We start from the raw sequence: 20,912 nt of genomic DNA on the forward strand, positions 1-20,912 counted from the left end.
TGGGTATATATACCTGAGAGCCAGTGTGGCTTCAGAAAGCATAAAGGAACAGTTGATATGGTGTTTGCTGCCTGACAACTGCAGGAGAAATGCCAGGAGCAGAACAGAAGTCTGTACACAACGTTTGTGGAGCTGACCAAGGCTTCTGACAATGTTAGTTGTGAGGGCTTATGGAAAATTATGTCAAAATTTTGTTGCCTAGAGAAGTTCATCAATATTGTATGTCAATTTCATGATGGCATGTTTGCCCGGGTTCTGGATAACGGACAAAGTTCTCATGCCTTCCCAGTCACCAACGGAGCAAAACAGGGCTGTGTGCTTGCTTCTATGCTTTTCAGCATGATGTTTTCAGCCATGTTGACAAATGCTTTCAGTGAGAATGAACACAGCATGAAAGTCAATGACTGTACTGATGGCAAGTTCTTCATTTTGAAAAGGCTACAAGCCAAGACCAAAGTGGAGGGAGTGTTGGTTCATGATTTTCTGTTTGCAGATGATTGTGCACTCAATGCAGCCTCTGAAGCTGAAATGCTACAAAGTATGGATCAATTCTCTGCTACTTGTGCTAATTTTGGCCTAATAATTAACACCAAAAAACACAGGTGCTCCATCATCCATAGGTGGAACCATAGATTACGACAAATGGAGAAGTTTTGAATGCTGTGGATAAGTTCACTTACCTTGGTAGTGTACTTTCCAGGGATGTACACATTGACAGTGAGGTTGATGCATGCATTGCCAGAGCTAGCTCAGTGTTTGGGAGGCTCTGAAGAAAAGTTTGGGAGAAAAGAGGTATTAGACTGACTACCGAACAGAAGGCCTGCAGAGCCGTTGTGTTGTTCTCATTGTTGTATGCCTGCGAAACATGGACAATCTACCAGTGCCATGCCAGGAAACTGAATCGCTTCCATTTGAACTGTCTTAGGAAGATTCTGAGGCTCACCTGGCAGGATAAGGTACCAACACTGACGCCCTTGCTGGAGCTGAACCGCCAAGCATTCTTTACTTCAGAGAGCGCAACTCTGATGGGCTGGCCACAATGTTGGAATGCAAAATGTACGCTTGCCAAAAAAGACTATTTTATAGAGAACTCACATGGGGCAGGCAATCACAAGGTGGCCAGAAGAAAGATACAAGGACACTCTCAAGGTCTCTCTCAAGAACTTTGGATCTGAAGTGCAACATGGGAGACGCTGGCACAGGACCACTCAGCATGGCGTGCCCACATCAGAAAAGCTGCTGTGCTCTTTGAGCAAAGCAGAATTGAGACAGCACAAAATAAAGCAAGATGCACAAATTTGGGACATCCACCCCAAATATTCACAGGGACTATTTGTGCCCAAACTGTGGTAGAGCATTCCGAGCCCGTATTGGTCTGATCAGCCACAGTCGGACACACTGACATTTCACTGTACAATGGTAATGTCATTTCGGTCCTCTTCGAAGACGAAAGACAGCAACCACCTGCCTCAGCCTCCGACACCGCCCTTCTTCTTTCCGCCGAGCCCCTTTCCCCTTGAGACGCCTGGGTCCAGCAACTTACCCAACGTCTCAAAGCAACTTCCCCAACGTCTGCACTTGCGCCTGCGCAGAGCTCCGCCCTCGCGGGCCAGCCGGAACTACACTTCCCAGCAGGCTTCGCGAGTCCTCCCTACGGCTCCAGGCCAAGGACTATCCTCGCAGGACCGGGCGGAGCGTCGAGGGGCAAAGTTCGAGGTCGAGCCTCTGGGCTGCGCAGGCTAGCGGCCAGCCCCAGTGGCGCGGGTGGGCGGGGTGGGGGCGGGGCAACGCCCCCCCCTCCCCGCCCTACTTATCCCGGACCGAGCATCCTCGGCTCCATTATCCGGGGGCTGTCAGCATGACGTTGTGGCTGTGCTGGGCGCTGGTGCTGGTGGCGGGGGTCGCGCTGCTCGTGACCCGGGTCCGGAGGCTCGGGGGCGGCGGTGGCCCGAACCCCTTCTCGAAGGACGTGAGGAGGCCGCGGGGGCCGCTGGTGACGGACAAGGAGGCCCGCAAGAGGGTCCTCAAGCAAGGTGCGAGTCCCGCGCCGAGCCTCAGTTTCCCTCTTTGTAAAACGCAGCAGGAAGCGGAGGGTTGGCGGGGAGGTGGCGTGGGCCCAGGCCCGTGGGTTTCAGGGCGGGTCACCCCCCACGTAGAGGCACCCCCACATACCCCCAGCCTCAGTTTCCCCACAGGTCAGACTAGGGTGTGGCCTGGAGCCCCCAGAGGGGCTGTCGGGGCCGAACGCGGTCCAGTTCTAAGTGTCGGGTCAGCCTGGCCCAGCGCCCTCCGGCTACGAAGCCGTGCAGGTGCCTCTCTACGAGCCTCCCGCAGCGCCCTTGGAGCTGGTGTCCCCAGCCCCCAGCACCGAAGAGCTGCTTAATGAGCGTTCTCCCTTTAACCTTCTTCCCTCTGTGTCATTTCATTCCAGGCTTTCCTGGCTTCTGTTATAGTGCTATATTTATATAGCATGATTTTTTTCAGCCACTCCTCATTGAAGGGCACCTCCTTAGTTTCCAGCTCTTTACCATCATAAAAAAAAGCTGGTAGAAATATTGGGGGGGGGCCTTCTGCTCTATTTTTGACCTTTTGGGTTATAGGCCTAGTAGTGGGTTCGTAATTAAGTAACTCTTTGGGCATGGTTCCAAATTGCTTGTCAGAATGGCCAAAGCACTTCACACCTCTGCCAACTGGGCATTTAATGTGCCTGTGAGCTTCCAGCATTTGTTATTTTCCTTTTTTGTCATCTTTGCCTATCTGATGGATGTGAGGTGGAACTTCACAGTTACTGTAATTTGTATTTTTCTAATTATTAGTGATTTTGAGCATTTTTTCATATGGCCATTGATAACTTGGGTTTCTTAGAAAACTGCCTGTTTTTATCATTATCAATTGGGAGTGGCTTTTATTATAGATTTGAATGAATTCCTTATAGATCTTGAACAAGAAATTCTGATCAGTGAAACTTGTTGCAAAGACTCCTCCTGTGTGTTTCCCTTATAATTTGAGTTGCATTGGGTTTTGTTATCCAAAACCTTTTTAATTTTATGTAATCAAAATTGTCTATTTTAGATCCTCTCTAGCCCACATTTGTTCATGAATTCTTCCCTGTCCATAGATCTAAAAAGAGATTTCTTTTTTGCTCACCTGATTATTTACGATGCCTTACTTAGTGTCTCTAAGTTATGTATCCATCAGTGATCTCTTAATTGCCAGATCTCCTGGCCTAATCCTCCTTGACCTCTCCTAAAAGGTATTAACCACCTTCTCCTCTTGGAAATTCCCTTCTTTCAGTTTTTGTGGCACTGCTTTCTCTTGGTTCTCCTCCAACCTGTCTGACTACTCCTCAATTCCTTTGGCTGCATCTTCATTCCTATCAGACCTACTACCTCCTGGCGTTCCCAACCTCTACCTTGGGGCCTCTTCTTTCTCTACACTCTCTCACTAGTCTCCTGAACCCCAATCCTACATCACCAGCTATCTATTAGACATTACAAAGAGGAGAGCCCATGGGCATCCCAAATTGAACATCTCCAAAACTGACCTCATTCTCTCTTTTCTCAAACAGTCCCATCTTTTGAACTTCCCTGTCCATCTTCCCAGGCTTGAAGCCACAGCATTGTCCTTGATTCTTCAGTTTCATTACCAGTCAGTTGTCCAGTCTTACTGTTTTTCTCCTCATTCCATCTCTTCCATAGTTTACCTTCCTTCTACTCTAGCCATCATCCTAGTTTAGACCCTCATTCCCTCTTCCCTGTACTATTATAACTTTCTGATTGATCTCCCTGCCTCAAGTGTCTTCCTACTCTAATTTAGGCTCCATTCAGCTACCAAAGCCATTTTCCTAAAGCTTAGGTCTGTCCCCTCTCCCTTTCCCTATCCTTTCCCGATTCAATAGACTCCAATGGTACCCTGTTACTTCTAGGATCAAGTATTAATTCCTCTGTTTGGCCTGTAAAGCTCTTCATAACTAGACCCTGTGCTAACTTTCCAACCTTCTTATCTCCTTCACATGCTCTACCTCTGTTCTAGCCATGCTAGATCCTTGCAGCTGCTCATTTAAAAACTAATAACCACAGCTGTCTTTTATATATTGTCAGGCCTAGAGGCCTAAGGGCTACCTGAGTCTTACCTTACCTGTCGCAGGTCTTCGGCTGGCCAAACCGGATAAACTTATGAGAGAAGAGACTTTCCAGAGTCGAACAAGGGTTAAGCTTTATTCAGGGTCTTGGTTATATGTGCAGGGGGAATTCTTCCTCAGGAGAGAGAAATCCTCTTCCCAAGGAGGCAAAGATCTTACAGTAAGAGAATGGAAGCTGGAGTGGGAGAGGGAAGAGGGAAGAGGGGAGAGGGAAGAGGGGCCTTCTGTCTTCTAAGGGCCCCTCAGCGCTAAGAGCACCTTCAGGCTTTCCTGACCCTACTTAAGCTCTCCCGCCACATAGTTTGCACCTGAATACCTTGCCTGTTCTCAGCCTTTAGACAACAATAGGTGTGCTCAGACCATGGATTAATCTCGAGGGCGGGGATGCTCTCCCCAGCAAGTTTCCCACAGGGAAGAGGCGGAAATGCACGAGATAGCCCGGGTCTCACACCTCAATTCCCAGCTGTTCCCTGGGGGGCCTCATGAGAACTCTAAGGTTTAGAAGTCCTCACCTTTACCTGCCCGAGACTGTCCACATAGAACTGAGCTTACACCCCCAACAATATATCACTCACTATGTGCCAGGCACCATGCAAAGTGCTTTACAGATACTACCTCATTTGATCCTCACAACAACCCTGGGAGGTAGGTACTCTTATTATCCCCATTTTACGGATGTGGAAACTGAGGCAAACATAGGTTATGTGACATGCCCAAGGTCACACTAAAGCTATTAAGTGTCTGAGGCCAGATTTAAACTCAGCTTTTCCTGATCCCAAGCCCAGCTCTCTGGGCACTGTGACAACACCAGCTTCTTCCAATCTGTGATGCTCGCCTCCTCACTGCCTTTCCACAAACCTAGAATATTCACTCTCCTCACCTCAGCCTCTTATGCTCCAGTGTCATCTTTCTTAGTCTCCTAGCTCCTTCCATCTGCTCTGTATGTGCCAATATCTGTACAAGTTGTTTCATCCACTCAGCTATAAGCTTCTCAAAGGCAGGGCTCCTTTTCTTGTATCTCAGCACTTAGCAGAGGACCTAGCACATAGTAGGCCCTTAATCCATGTTTTTTTTATTTTCTATTGCCTGAGTCCAAGGCCAGCACTCCCTATCCTGCTGGTTTCCAAGCCTCATCTCTGTTTCCAGACTGACCAGGCAAAGAGACCAGGGGATGGTAGAGGTCTTCTCGGGACAGGTCTACTACATAGACCTTGGAGACAGGATGTAGAGATGTAGGTGTGAGCTGGATGAGCAAGGAGGATTTAGAAAACATTAGCTGCCCAAGAAATCTGAAGTAATGGCAGATGGAGGATATTTAGCTTAGAGAGGAAAGGCCTTAAAGAGAGGCATAGTCAGTATCTTCAAGTATCTCAAAGGTTGTCACTGAGAAGAGGGATCAGACTTACTCTGTCCGGCCCCAGAGGGAAGAAACAGGAACTGTGGGCTGAATCTCAAAGGGCCAGATGTAGATCTGATGCCAGGAACACTTCCTCACATTAGAACTGCTCCAAAGTGGGTTGGCTGCCCAGCCCCTTCCCCAAAGCTGAGTCACCCCTCCTTGGATGTGTCTGATGTGGACTCAGGTCCTGCCCCCCAGGCCTCACCTATGAGATTGTACAGTTTAGCAGAAAGGACACTGGATTTGGAATTCAAGGACCCAGCTTTGAATCATGACTCTGTCACATTTGCGTTCAGGCTGTCCCATATCATTTGTTACTTTATTCAACAGACATTTCTTAACTGCTGACCTTGTGCGAGGTACTCTGCCTTCTCTCTGCTCCTATGCTGGTCATCTATTCCTAATCCTATGGTTGCTGTGTGTGTCCTTTGTTCTTGGAGAGAACTATGGCATCAGGGATGTGATGCCATGACATGCAAGTGAATTAGATTTAAGTGAGGGAGGGCTGCACAAAGTCACCAGCCTCACTCTCTCCTCCCGAGTCATCTGCATCCAGTGGCCAGATACGAATTAAGGCGACTGAAAATGGTTCCAGATGCATTGAAGACCTTGGCCTTTTTAAGCTAAGTCTTTAATGGGTCTCCTTTTGACTGAGGCAACACTGATTCAGTGATTAAGGCTAGGTAAGAAATGGGGCAGAGAATGGCCTCTTTTACGTAATAAAAAAAAAAAATCAGTCTGGGAGGGGAAGACCCAGAATCTTACTATATTATTGTTTGGACTCCAGGTTCTAACCTCACCTTTGTGATTCTCAGCTGCTGTTATGTGATGAGTCAGGTGCTGCTTAGCTGTGGGAAAATTTTCATTGGAATAGACTATGCCAATTCAGATTACATATCTCACTGCAACACTGAGGTTCAATGCCAGTCTTGTATTGTGGCTTTTCTTGTTGTATGTGACCAGAGATGCTCACTTAGTTTCATGTTCCACCTCCCACTCATCTGGTATTGTCTCAGAGGTTGACATGCTATCCCTCCCACACTTCATTTGACAGCTTTCTCTGCCAGCCGTGTGCCAGATCGGCTAGATGCCATAGTGATCGGGAGTGGTATTGGGGGCCTGGCAGCAGCAGCCATTCTTGCCAAAGCAGGAAAGCGAGTCCTGGTGCTGGAGCAGCACACCAAGGCAGGTGGCTGCTGCCATACCTTTAAACAAAGCGGCCTGGAGTTTGACTCAGGTAAAGTGGGTCTGGGGGAGGAATTGGCATTCTCTGTTTCAGGGCACACAGGAGGGTGGCAGTGCAGGGTATGGGAGAGAAGGATGAATTCAGAGTCCCAGGACTGGAAGCAAGAGCTGGGCTCTGCTTCCAACTGCCTCCCTGGGCCTCAGTTTCCTGATTTGTAAAATGAGGAAGATGGGACCATTTGGTCTCTGAGGTCCCTTCTACCTCCAGACTAATGATCTTATTGAAGTTCAGCTGGCACCAAGTGACTTGGATCAGGAGTTAGAGGGGACCAGACTGAAGCTGAAACTGGGCATTTTCACTGGTGTAACGAGTCCCTCTCCTTCATAGAGACTCTTTTTTTTTCCTTCTGATACACAAGAATTCTCTGTAGCCTTGTTCAAACAGGGAGATTTGCTTGGAGCAGGGGAGGTTATTCCTGCTTCTGGGTCAAGTTCAGGCAACAAGCCTTTTTAAAGTCCTCACTGTGGGCCAGGTCCATCACTAAGCACAAGGGACATAAACAGGAGCAAAAAGAGACAGTCGCTATCTTCAAAGGGCTTACGTTCTAATGGGGAGGAGTGGGGTGGGATGGGGTGAGCATAGCTGAGCTGGACCCTTCCTCAAACATGGAGGTTTTAAGAGGCACGCACTGATGGAAGAAGGGAACCCTGGGAGGGTGAGTCAGGCAGGGAAGGAAGCTGAATCACTGGGGCAGAGTCTGGAGAAGGAAGGCTGACTAGACTGGGTCCCTTTTCAAAATGGCGGCTCTGAGAAGAGCTCACCAGTGAGAGGAGGCCCCAGTGGGGAGAAGACATCTAAACAGGAGTGGCAGAGTCTAGACAGTAACAAAACAAAACAAAGGCCAAGCTTTTATGAAGTGACTGCTGTGGGCCCTTTACAGTTATATCATGTCATGTGATCCTCATAACAACCTTGGGAAGTAGGTGCTATTATGATTCCCATTTTACAGATGAGGAAACCGAGGCAAACAGAATTAAGTGACTCATCCAGGATCACCCAGCTAGTGTTTGAGACAAGATTTGAACTCAAGTTTTGCTGACTTCAGGCCTAACTCTTTGGCCAGTGCACCACTGAACTGCCGAGTGAAAAACAGCTAGTCTTGGGCTTTGCTGTTACCCAAGGCTGATCCCAGGGTTGATCTATATGAGGGAAAGTTTGGGAACTTCCAGCCACCTTCATGTGACTTTCCTTCTTTCTCTACCTCTGTGGGGTTATGCACAGCAACTTATCCATTTCTTGACACTGTTTGATAGGAATCCACTATATTGGACAGTTGGAAGAGGGAAGCTTTAGCCGCTTCCTCCTGGACCAGATCACAGAGGGGCAGCTGGACTGGGCTCCCTTGGATTCCCCCTTTGACGTTGTGGTACTGGAGGAACCCAGTGGCAGAAGGGAGTTCCGCATGTATGCTGGGGAGAAAGCCTATGTTCAGGGCCTCAAGGAAAAGTTTCCTCATGAAGAAGCCACCATTGACAAGTACATGAAGATGGTGAAGGTAAGACTGGGCTGACCTGGCAGGCTTCTCCCCACATGCAGAGTCCCAGGAAAGGCCAACATTGACTTACAGAAGGGTGGAGATTGAGGGAGGACAAGAATTCTGGCCCTAACTGCTTCTCATCAGGACATTAGAGGTTTGCCTGACACTCCCATGCCGTGGGGACCTTGGGGATTTCCTCCTTTACAAGCAGTGGGGGTTCCCATGAAGAGACTAAGATGTGATCTAATAGAGGTGGGCAGTTAAGTCTTACCTCACAAGTCACTTCTTCCCTGGCCCATGTCATGGGGGCCTCAGTTCTTGGGCTGGTTCTTGCATGCAGTAATTTCTTTCTCCCTGGGTTCCTTTCTTTCCCCAGGAGGTAGCAAAAAGAAGCAATCATATGGTCATGTTGAAGCTCATCCCTTTGCCCGTGGTGAAGCTTCTGGACAAGTTGGGGCTATTGGCCTTTTTCTCCCCTTTCTTGAGAGCAGCCACCCAGAGCTTAGCGGACGTGCTCAACCAGCTGCATGCCTCCCCAGACCTTAAAACCGTGCTCAGCTACATCTTTCCCACCTATGGTATATACCTTGGGTTCTGGGGACACTGGAGGTAAAAGGTGCAGCTGGATGGGGAAAGGGTGGCCTGTGTGAACAGGCTGCTGATCTCTTGGCTTTCAGGTTGTTTCTTCCTTGCTTTGCTGGACATAGATGGAGAATGGTTTATACCTGTGACTCTTAAAGAGTCCATGATCAAGAAGGCTGGTGATCTGTCCCTCTACACCATAGAAGTTCCCTTCACTCCATGCCCTGGAGCTCTTGCTATCCTGTGAGATGTCTCTGTCATGTTTAAATAAGACATCATTGCAGTCTTGAGGAAGAACTCTCCCATTACCCCAGATTTGGTTGGTGAAAGGTTCCCTGATAGATTAGGGATAGGGGGAAATTCTGTTCCTAAAGGTAAACTGAGGAAGCTTGTTTGCAAGGGATCATAATCCTAGCCAGTAAGGTGTGAGTGCCAAGTCTTAGAATACTCACCTTGCTTCTCTCCACATCACTCCCTTACTCAAGAAACTGCAGAAGTTCCTCATCGTATCTGGAATCAAATAGAGATTTCACAATCTATCTCTAACCCACTTTGCCAGCCTTATTAGCTGTTGTCCCACTCTCTTTGCACTCTGTGACATAGCCAAGCTGGACATTTTGTTGTTCTCATCTCCCTTTTCTCCAGCTCTTAATCATGTTTGGAATGTGTTCTCCTCAACTCTTTCATAGAATCCCTCATTTCCTTCAAACCTTCCTTCAAGCACCTCCTTTTCCATGAAGCCTTTCTCCATCTTCCCAGTTCCCAGTGCCCTCCTTCCCCCAAATCCCTAGTGTCCATTTCAAATAACTGATTCCATGTCTACATTTCTATGTAAACATCTCCATCAGTAGAAGGGAATAGGGACTTTTTCTTTTTTGCCTTTGCATCCTCACTGCCTGGCATAGGGCCTGACATAGGATGTTCAATAAAAAATGTTGACTGATCGATGGAGTCTTTGAAAATATAAAATCATACTGGCTGTTCATGATCCACATACTTGCCTTCTTTGAAAGGTGATTCTAACACAGACTTGGTCATTCTTTACCAAGCCAGGTTACACATGACTCCAGCATTCATTTCCTTTTCATTTTTCAGTACCATTGCTTAGCGGTATTCCACTATCATTTTATACGGGAATACATTTGGTTGGAAGCTTTTGAAGTTCTGTTGCCAACTTGTGATGTATTCTCTAGGCATTTGGCCAGTCAGCCACATATATTTTTTTTCCTTGAAATGTAACTTCTAAGCTCAGTTTTATGTAATAAAAGTTTGGGTTTTTTTTTTTTGCAGAACCCCAATAATTTAGTAGAATCACAGCTCTTTACATGTGGAAGAGACCTTAGAAATAGTCTCTAAGATTCATTCCCTTTGTAATGTCAGCCTTATTGTATTGCTGGGGGGGCTTCAGATGAGAAAATGTGTGAAGTGCTTTGTAAGCTTGAAAAGGCTTGTGTAAATGTCAAAGATCCTTTTTATAATTAATGCTGGCTGAATCTTTGCTAGGCCTCTACATTTTGTCCCCAGACCATTAATTCTTCCTAATTGTTGGGTTTGTCACTTATTTGAAGTCCCAACAGTTATTGACTGAATAGCTGAGTCTTCCTGTAATTTTTCTAGCTTTAACTACTTAAGTGCTATGTCGTTTAGCATATCACTGAATGGGCATTGCCTCAGTCAAAGTGAGACCTGTGCTTAAAAAGGCCAACATCCCCTACTGCATCCGGGCCATCTTGTGCTGATCTGATCTCTGTCTTGCCATTGGACCCAGATGGCTCTGGAGGACGCATGAGGCTGATCACTTTGCACAGTCTTGCTTCACTTAAATCCATCTCACTTGTCAGTCGTGACATCACCTTCCTAATGTCAAGGTTCTCTTCGAGACTGAAGGACAAACAACCAAAGAAAAAATGTCACTCTACCCCATCACAGTTCCCTTCACTCCGTGCCCTGAAGCTCTTGTCCTGTGAGATGTGGCTGCCATCGTTAGATGTGACTCCAATCTTGGGGGAGAATGCTTCTATTGTCCCAGGGGTTATTAAATTTCCAGGTTTGCTTTTGACAGGGTTCTTTGATAGATTAGGGATTGGAGGAGATTCTGGTTCTGGAGGTAAACTGAGGAAGCTCATTTTGGAAGGGATTGTTATTCCTGGTCTGTAAGGTGTAGGTGCCAAGCCTTAAACACTCACCTTGCTTCTCTCCCACAGGTGTTCCCCCAGAGAATGCCAGTTTCTCTATGCATGCCATACTCATCCACCACTACCTGCATGGAGCCTTTTATCCTTTGGGAGGTGCCAGTGAAATCACTTTTCACCTTATCCCAGTGATTCAGAGGGCTGGGGGTGCAGTTCTTTCCAGGGCAACAGTGGAAAATGTGCTGTTGGATTCTGCTGGAAGAGCCTGTGGTGAGAGCTGGGAGTCCCATCATAAGAGGGGGTTGGGGTGGGACAGGGTCAGAAAAATGAGGCAAGGAAGGAGGATTGGGTAAAGGCCCCAGGGTGCAGGTGATGGGCTGCAGAGCCAGCTTCCACATGTGGATTGAATGCTGGGATCTATAGCCAAGGTCGAGGGTGAGGAGTACAACTTTGACAGGACCCATCAGAGGGCAGGGCTCTGCCAAAACCTTCATTGGTGAAATAGTTATTGAAGGTTTCCTATGTGCTAAGATACTCTGTATGCTAAGGGGTATGGAGGCTACAGCAGTGAGTAAAACATGGTAACTGCCTTCAGGGAGCAGAAAATCAGGTTCAGAAATACAGTTATGTAATTAGCAAGCACTTTTTTAAAACCTGCTTTAGGTATTTAGGCTGTAGGAATGCAAAGACAACAATGAAATCGCCCTTACCCTCCGAGAAGTTACATGCTGTGAGAGATTACATGTACGTTTAAAAAGGGCATACAAGATCAATGTGAAGTAAAAGTTTTCTGTGTGAGGAAGGATGAGCTTCTGGGAGACTGACATCAGGACAGGCTTCATGTAGGGAGTGGCGCTGGAGTAGAATCTGAAGGAAGCTAGGGAATCCTAGAGGCTAAGTTGAGGTGGAAGTACGTTCCAGGCAGGAGAGGTAGCCTTGTCAACGTTTGGTGGAGGGATTTAGGAGGGTGGGTATGACATCCATCCATTGTATGTAGAGATGTAAGCTGCAGAAAGGGGAGTAAGGTATAAGATGCTGGAGTAGTAGAGGGAGACCACTTGTAAAGGCTAAACCAGTAGGCATTTGATTTTATCCTAGAGGCATTAGAGAGCCACTAAAGTTCATTGAGTGGAGAAGGGACATGGTGAGGCCTGCCCCTTAGGGAATTCCTTTGGCAACTGGGCTGAGCCTGGATTTGAAATAGGGAGACCAATTGGAAGGTTGTTTCGGTAGTCCAGACCAGAAGTGGTAAGGGTCTAAAATAGGGTGGTGACCATTTGAGCTGAAAGAAGGTAGATATCAGAGATATTGTGGAGGTGGACATGATAGTATTCATACTCGATGGCTTATTTGTTGTGAGACAGAGCAAGGAATCATTGATAATGCCAAGGTTGTGACATGAGGCACAGATACTGGTAATAATCACCAATAATTGTAAGTTGTAGTCAAGTAGCATTTTCAGTATGAGTGAAATTGAGGCAGAAATAGATGGGGGGTATGATGTCAGGAAATAGCTTGAGGAGGAGGGCAACTAGGGAATGGGGAGCTGGAGTTCCTGAAAAAAGCATCACCTGCTGCACTGTTATGCTAAGGCTTCTCCCCAAGTAGGAGCCCGTGTATGAGCCCAGGTCGCACCTTTGTGCTTCTTGTGCCAGTGGGCCTTCTCTTCCCTCTCTGTGCTTCCCAGACCTTATCCAATCTCCTCTGTTCCGCAGGTGTCAGTGTCAAGAAAGGCCGTGACCTGGTGAATGTCTATGCTCCCATTGTGATCTCCAGTGCAGGAATATTTAATACCTATGAGCACTTGCTGCCTGAGAAGGCCCACTGCTTGCCAGGTAAAAGCCTCTTGTCCTTCTCCACTGTACTTATAGGCTGGCTCAGCTGTGTACTGCAGATTTCCCCACTTAGGGAAGATGGAACACTGCCTCCCTCGTGCTCTCTGAAAGGCCAGGCCCAGGGCTTAGGAGGCAGCTTCCTTTGCCATCAGCCTCCATCTTTCTGATCCTTCTCGTTCTCTTCTTGGTACGTGGACTTCTCCTCTTGTCCATGTCTCCCTCTTCTCTTGGATGTCCATCTGCTGGTAGCTAGATGTGAAGGTTTCCACAGCGCTATGTAGATAATCTCTTGTTTGATTTTCAAAACAACTCTGGGAGGTAAGTGCTATTAATAATCCTATTTTGCAGATGAAGAAACTGAGTCAAACAGAAGTAAAATGATTTGTCCAGGGTCATACAACTAAGAAGTGTCTGAGGCTGGATTCAAACTCAGGTTTCCCTGACCGAAACCAGGGCAAGCTTGGTGGCTGTTTAGCCACAGTTATTTATGGTACGCCCATGGTGCTCTGAATCTCCACACTCCTTTTCATTGTGCACAGGCAGAACAGACTGTGTGTGTGAGCTTGGAGAGGTGCACAGCCTGTCTGAGGGCCTACAAACATCTGTCCACAGTCTGTTCTGCCCCTCTCCCACCAAAACAAATTTCTTCTGGCCTCTAAGCCCCTGATCAAAGGGACCTTAAGCCTCCTATCTTTCCTTCTTCACAAGTCTCCCCCAGAACCTGAGCTTCGCTTTCCAAAATCTTGGAGGTAACATGGACAGGCCTTGGCAATGGAATGAAATGGGCAAGCAGTGGATCAGAGAGTGATGAGTCAAGAATGATGTCTAGGTCATCAGTGTGTGTGACTAGGAGATGGGGGTGCCCTTGGCAGTAAATGGGGAAGTTCAGAAGGAGGAAAGGAAAGAAAGATATTGAGTTCACTTTTGAACATGTTGAGTTAAAGGTGTCATTGGGACATCCAGGTCAAGATGTCCAGTAGACAGTTGGAGATGTGAGACTGGAGGCCAGGAGAGAGGTCAGATCTGGACAAATAGATCTGAGAATCATTTGTATAAAGGTGATGATCGAATCCATGGGAGTTGATGAGATCACCAAAAAAAAACAGTAGAGAGGGAGAAGAGGACCCACTGTTAATGGGCACGACTTGGATTCAGCAAAGGAGACTGAGAAAGAGCAGTCCAACAGCTAGGAGGAGAACTGAGAGAGAAGGGAATCAAGGAGAAGAGGGTGATGGACAGTGTCAAAAGTCGCAGAGAGGTTTTGAGATTCAGGTTGAGGCTTTGGCAGTTAAGAGGTCATTGGTGACTTTGGAGAGAGCAGTTGCGCTTGATGGGTAAGGTTGAAAGCCTGACTGAAGAGAGAGAAGGAACAAGGAGAGGACGAGCAGGCACCTGGTGTAGATGCCTGTTGGAGGAGTTTAGCCACAAAAGGGAGAATGTAGGATGAGAGTTAGTGTTGATGGAATGGTCAAGTATTGATTTTTCTGAACATGGGGGAGACATGCTCATGTTTGCAGGCAATAGGGTAGTCACCAGGAGACAAGGAGAGACTGGAGATTAGTGAGAGGGGGCGATTATCTGGAGAAAATGGGATGGAACACAATCATGTGTGAGGAGAGAGAAAGGAGAAAGACCTCGTCTTCATGTGAAGAGGGAGGAAATAACAGTGGAAGACATGGGTGATGTGAAGCGAGGAGGAGAGAAGAGGGACTCTGAGAATGGCCTGTTTATAAGTGAAACACAAGACAAAGTTCTCCACTGAAGCAGGGGACTGTGGGAGGCTCAAGGAGGGTGAAACATGTTTGGAAATATTGTTCTGGTGAATGGGATGATTCCATGAAGGAGACATAAAAGAGGGGAAGGAACTAAGTGTTTGTGTAGTGCCAGGAACTGTGCTTTACAGTTATTATCTCATCTGATGCTTACAGCAACCCTGCTGTTATCCCCATTTTATAGTTGATGAAACTGAGGCAAACAGTGGTTAAGTGACTTGCCCGACATTACACACAGCTAACAATCTAATACCAGATTTGAACTCGGGTCTTCCTGACTCCAGGCCCAGTGTTCTATCCTCTCCTCTATCCAAGACTGGGCTTGCCACAATGAGGGCCTTGTTAAGATTACAAAACACAAGCTTGTTGTGGATCCAGCTTCATGCAGCAGCACAAGAACAGGAGCAAAACTAGGGGATGGTCACCATGGTCAAAAGCTAGAGTTCATCAAGGCAAGATCCTTCCTAGAGTAAAAGGGCAAGGGGCTAGAGAGAAGAAGACAGTATAGAGGGGAGCTGATTCACCAAGGGGTCAAAATGGAATGAATGAGTGGATGGAAGAGAATGCCACCAGTGAGGGGTGATGGACTGGGAAAAATCGGATGGGTGGATTGGACTGGAAGCAGTAGTTTGGGGTTGCAAGGCAGAGAGAGGTAGAAGGACAACAGGTTCTGTCGGTCAGGTAAAGGAATTTCAGAGCTCATGAACATGGATGTGGAGCATGTATGGGTGATGGCAGCATCCAAGGTATGACCTTTCTGTAGGAGTGATGGGCAGTGAGTAAGCAGGAGAGGTAAGGGGGTTTGAGGGAGTGTCAGTAGATATGTTGAATGCTCTTGGTATGAGAGCAGGAGTAGAAAGGGAAAGAAAGACTGTGACCCAGGCACTGAACTTGCTGAAGAAGGAAGGACAGTGTCCTGGAGATCTGCAGATAGCAGCTATTAGAATCATGATTGGGTGGAAAATGTGGATTGAGTATACCTTGCAGGAGGAAAGGTTACTGAGACATGGTAGTGAAGGGAGAACCTGGAAGTGACCATGGGGAGCAAAGAGTATTCCAGCACCGCTTCCAAGATCAATGGATGGTGGGGAACATGGCATAATGAGTGAAAATATGGCAACAGCTTGGTACCCAACTCTTATAAGATGCCCTCTATCTCTGGCCAGGAGCATAGCATGCCTGTATTTTCAGCCTTGATTCAGATATCCAGATTGAAATTTCAGACACTGGTTTCATAAGCTGTTCATTTCCTAAATTTGTCTCACTCTTCTAAGACTTTTCTCTATAATCAGCAGCAGTGATAAAAACACCTGGGCTACTTAGCGTTCAATTTCATAACAGAAAGAAATAATGAAAAAGTTTTTAAGCACTATAAAGTGCTGTCAATAGAAGTGAAGACAGTCTCTGCTCTCAAGGAGTTCATACTCCATTTGGGGGACAACACAAGTGAGCTGGGTGCAGGTAGATAGCAAGGCCCAAGGGTTTGGGGGGCTCTGGGCAGGTCAGATGACAGCACCCACAGGAATGGAAGGAAAAGCAGCAGCAAGTCAGCCCTGGGGGGACTGGAGCAGACAGTAAGGCCTTACTTGAATGGTCACAGCTGGTGAGACCATCTCATCTAAACAGCGTGAGCAGCCACATGGGGTGAGATAAGGGAGAGGGTGCCCCCAGAGGGCACTGTGGCCCAAGACTTCATAATCGTTGGCAATGCCTTCTAGATCCTTTTTGTGAGTTATCATTTATCAGCACCGCAGTTACCACAAGTTTGTGGTAGTAAGGTTTGGCAAGTCTGAGAGGTTCTCTGATACTGGATATTTGCCATGGAAAGACACCAGAACTCTGGATCAGTGATAGCTGGTTGAAAAATGGCTTTGTCTCTACCCCTTAGGGAGTTGCCATGTGCTGCTGATAGCATACCAAGAGTGGGGAACCTGCAGCCTCCAGACCACATGTGGCCTTCTAGGTCCTTGGGTGCGGCCTTTTGACTGAGTTCCAGTTTTACAGAACAAATCCTTTTATTAAGGGGATTTGTTCCATGAAGTTTGGATTTGGTCAAAGGGCTACACTTGAGGACTAGAGGGCCACATGTGGCCTCAAGGCCACAGGTTCCCCATCCCTGGCATATACCATTCACGTTATTGTTGTTTGGAGGACAAGTTGACACTCCTGTCTCTTTGGGAACAGCCTCCTATCTGTTGCTTAGCTTGAAGTCTCCTCCTCTGCATTCTTCTACCATCTAATCATAAGATAGAGGTCACGATTTCCCTCTGCTGATCTGAAGGATTTGAAGAGATCTTTTCTCAAGTCCCTTGACCTTTCGTCCATGAAATATTTTAGAAAGTAGGAATAGTGTCTTGATCCACTCACAAGAAGCAAGTGTGTCCAGCACACTGTCCCTTTGGTAAAATGGGTAAGTTTCAACCACCAGGTAAGCTTCTCTGAGGTCAGTGACATTAACCAACCCCATCTGTAGGCATATATGTGGCCGCCAGTCTGTCTCTGAGTCCTAAGGTCGCTGGTCTTTTTGACAGGTATACAGACCCAGCTGGGAATGGTGCAGCACGGCTCATCTATACTTTCTATCTTCATCTGCCTCCAGGGCTCCAAGAGTGACCTGGGTCTGGAAGCCAAGAACTATTATGTCTACTTTGACACAGACATAGACAAGGCGTAAGACCTAAAGGAAGAGAGTTGTGGCTGGGGGGCAGCCCTTGATCCTTCTCTCAAACCAATTCAGAGAACTGGGGTCTCCATAACCCTCTTCCTCTTTGAAATCAGACATCCTTCTAGAAGCTCCTGTACCTTTTTTCCCCTTCCATCTCCTCTATCTTCCGCTTACCCTAGCTGCCGGGATCCCTTGTTAGACTGACCAGTTTAAGTTGTCTCTGGCAGCATTTTTGGATCCAAGGAGTCTCAGGCTCCACTTCTACTAAACTGTCCTGTTTGGGGAGAATAATTCCTGTCCCCTTCTTGTGAGAGGGTTAAGACACCACCTAAGAGTGTGGGATTCTTTATTTAAGGGCCCCATTGATTCAAACTGTAGAGAACCAATCATGTGGCTGATCTCTTCTTCCCCACAGGATGGAGAAATATCTGTCCCTATCCAGGGACAAAGCTGTGGCACACATTCCCTTTTTCTACATCACATCACCATCAGCCAAAGACCCAGCATGGGAGGACAGGTTCCCAGGTGGGCCAGAGGCCATGGAAGAGGGGAAAGGAAGGAGGAGGATAGGCCCAATACCAAGTAAAGTGACCAGAATTCTGTCTCCACAGGCAGATCAACAGTGATGATGATGTTGCCTGCCCGCTATGAATGGTTTGAAGAATGGCAGGATGAACCCCAGGGCAAGAGAGGGAGTGACTACGAGGCCCTGAAGGAATCCTTCATAGATGCTTCCATGTCGGTTTTGATGAGAATTTATCCTCAGTTGGAGGGGAAGGTACTGGAGTGAGTGGGAAGAGAGAAAAGAACGTGGGTCATGTAAGTGGGTGGTGGAGAGGGAGCTCAGCCTTTACCATCTCTCTCCTTGTCTTGATACAAGAGAGGAGTTCTAAAGGAATGTCACACTGTGGGTAAGGGGATATAACTGCAGGCACCTATTGTTCTGACTCACCTTGGAGGCATACAGCCTGGAGAGAATGAAAACAGAGATGCTGGAGTCCGAGGGCACTACTGGATTTCCTCACCTCGACTACTTTCCTTACCTTCTCAGGTGGAGAATGTTTCAGCAGGGTCCCCACTGAGCAATCGGTTCTTCCTGGCTGCCCCCCGTGGAGAGCTCTATGGGGTTGACCATGACCTGGGCCGTCTACAACCCCACGTAATAGCTGCAATGCGGGCCCAGAGCCCCATCCCCAAACTCTACCTAACAGGTATGCTCTCTCACTCTACAGGGATTTCTACTTGTCCCTAAATCCCCTCCCTTCCCCATCCACCCATGTGCCCCTAAACCTAAATCCCTTCATCTCTCCTCAGACCTTGCCTTTAACATAATAAGCATATGTGAGCAGTAAGTGACATATGTGAACTCCCAAGGAAATCAGGGATATGGGGTTGGGGGAAGTGATGGGGAGAAGGAACAAGGAACAAGCAATATGTGTGCCTCAAGACAGTCCCCTTGGTTTTCCAGGATTGGTCTGAGCAAAGTGACTCCTTAGCATTTGAGTCCCACTTCCACCTTTAGCAAGTAGCCATTTTGTGTTGACCTGATTAATGTCCCTGGAAGAGAAAGGAAGAAGGCGCCTATGCCAGACCAGAACTCAGGGTCCTTTCTCTCCTGAGCTTCAGCGCTGAGCTGACAGATGCAGTGGTATCTTGCCGCTTGGCCCAGGATTCAGTTCACGGAATTCTAGAACTTGAGTTGGGAAGGACTTAAGTGAACATTTTGTCCACCTCCTACAGGAGAGGAATTCCCATTCTAACATGCGTTCTCTGAGTGAAGACCTGAGGAGAACCTCCAGTCCAAGCCAGTAAACATTTATTTGTGCTAAGCACTGTGGATGCAATCAAGAAAGAGAGAGACAGTCCCTGCCCCCAATGAACTCACAATCCAAAGGGCTCCCTCAACATGCAGAAGGAGGCAGGGGAAGCAGTGGGGAGACCAAAGGGTGCCTGGGAGAGCATCCCCTTGTTCCTTTCAGGGCAGCAGATGCAAAGTGGAATGAATTGAGAGTCCAGTTTCTGCCCTCTACAAAGGAAGCCATTGGGTGAAGTTTGGTACTCAGCTCTCCAGTCAGAAGGGAGAGGACGCTGAGGGATGTGGAGTCCATCAGGGCTTGAGTCAGCAGCTTGGTGATGAGATTCAAAGTGATGAACTCAACCTGGGAAGGGCAGCTAGTTCCAGGCAGATGCACCCCCACCACTTTTGGATAGCTCTTGTCATTAGGAAGGTTTGCCTGACATGACTCCCATGACCCTGCTTTTGCTTTTGCCTTTCAGGGCAGGATGTGCTCACTTGTGGGTTTTTTGGAGCTCTCTATGGGGCCATATTGTGCAGCAGCTCCATCCTGAAAAGGAACTTGTACCAGGACGTCCTGCGACTCCAATCTCAGGTCTTAGCTGCTGTGCCCGAGAAGATGAATTAGCACAGTTCCATTGGACCCTCTATGACAAGAGAGTCTTTGGTCCCAAGTGAACCTGAGAGAACAGGGAAGATTCCAGGACCCTTGACTTATATAATCTGTAATGTAACCCATTACCCACTACACTGTGCCTTGTGGAAAGAGTAACCACTCAATAAATAATAATCATTTTAGCAGTAATCGTTGGCTTGATTCCCAATGTGTATGCCAAAGTGAAGTTCTTGTATTTTAAGCCATGGTTCCTTGAAGCTCTGCTAGCTGTGTTTGGGGAGTGGTGTTGCTAGTCCAATTTCTATAATGTGGATCTTTGGGATTCAGTACATGATGTGTAGTTGTCGATGACCATGTAATCTAATGTTTGATAAACCTAAAAATTCAAGCTTTTGAAAATAAAAACTCACTATTTGACAAAATTTAACAAAAATTACTGGGAAAACTACAAAGCAGTTTGGCAAAAACTAGGCATAGATCAACATTTCACACCACATATCAAGATAAGATAAGGTCAAAATGCGTACATGAGAAGCAGTAGTGCTTGTAGTGCAAAGGATCAAGTGCCCTTTCTGGACAGGAACCAGAGCACAGACTAGGAGACTAGTAACTACACATTTCTCCATATCACAGCACCTTGGAAGCACCAAAAATTGCCAAACCCCCAGAACTATCTCTGAAAATAGCAGCATGAAAAAGCCTGAAGTTTGGGATGGTGCCTCCCCTCACCACCGCAGGTGAGCAGAGCCCAGCTTTAACAAATTTAAAGCCAAGAAATAGCCTGGAAAAATCACCAAACAAAATAAGTTGTGGTAAGAGAAAAGGCAGATTAAAGGAGGCAGTGGTCGGAAGGAAAATGCTTTTGAAGAATACAGGATGGAGAAAAATGTAGTTAGTAATTATAACTATGAATGTGAATGGGATGAACTCAACCATGAAATCGTAGCAGAGAGAGTAGATTAGAAACTGGAATGCCACAATATGTTGTTCACAAGAAACATTCAACATGGAAAGACGCATGTAGAGTTAAAATAAGAGGCTGGCGCAGAACCTCTTATGCTTCAGCTGAAGTAAAAATAGACAATTAAAAAGATAATCAGAGAAACTTTTGCTAAAAGGAACATTTGACAAGGAAGTAATATCAATACTAAACATGTGCAGTAAATGGCAGAGCATCCAAATTCTTAAAGGAAAAGTTAAATGACAGCAGAACTATATTAGTGGGGAACCTCCATTTTCTCCTAAGAACTAG

The 20,912-nt window shown here is 47.0% G+C and overlaps 1 protein-coding gene and 1 long non-coding RNA gene across 2 annotated transcripts; one reads left to right on the forward strand and one right to left on the reverse strand.

The window, feature by feature from the left end:
* Positions 1-1,559: 1,559 nt before the first annotated feature.
* Positions 1,560-19,849, forward strand: LOC140521665 (all-trans-retinol 13,14-reductase-like). Its single transcript, XM_072636925.1, has 11 exons — positions 1,560-2,033; positions 6,595-6,777; positions 8,040-8,281; positions 8,640-8,841; positions 11,050-11,247; positions 12,693-12,812; positions 17,116-17,254; positions 17,665-17,774; positions 17,861-18,027; positions 18,301-18,460; positions 19,527-19,849. Exons 1-11 carry the CDS (start codon positions 1,859-1,861, stop codon positions 19,670-19,672), a joined length of 1,842 nt encoding a protein of 613 aa, XP_072493026.1. The 5' UTR covers positions 1,560-1,858; the 3' UTR covers positions 19,673-19,849.
* On the reverse strand, positions 2,724-11,055 carry LOC140521667 (uncharacterized). The gene is made up of 2 exons (XR_011973021.1): positions 9,298-11,055; positions 2,724-8,629 (listed from the first exon to the last, which is right to left on the reverse strand). It is a non-coding gene; the product is annotated as an uncharacterized lncRNA (long non-coding RNA).
* Positions 19,850-20,912: the final 1,063 nt, after the last annotated feature.

The sequence above is a fragment of the Notamacropus eugenii genome, chromosome 1 (genome assembly GCF_028372415.1).
Source record: "Notamacropus eugenii isolate mMacEug1 chromosome 1, mMacEug1.pri_v2, whole genome shotgun sequence".
NCBI lineage: Eukaryota > Metazoa > Chordata > Mammalia > Diprotodontia > Macropodidae > Notamacropus > Notamacropus eugenii.

What these genes read in the sequence shown, in the direction of transcription:
- LOC140521665 (XM_072636925.1), top strand. Translation starts at nt 1,859, where the DNA reads ATGACGTTGTGGCTGTGCTGGGCGCTGGTGCTGGTGGCGGGGGTCGCG. An exon ending in CGGCCTGGAGTTTGACTCAG is followed by an intron (nt 6,778 to 8,039) that starts GTAAAGTGGGTC and finishes ACTGTTTGATAG; the next exon opens with GAATCCACTATATTGGACAG. An exon ending in TTCTGCTGGAAGAGCCTGTG is followed by an intron (nt 11,248 to 12,692) that starts GTGAGAGCTGGG and finishes TCTGTTCCGCAG; the next exon opens with GTGTCAGTGTCAAGAAAGGC.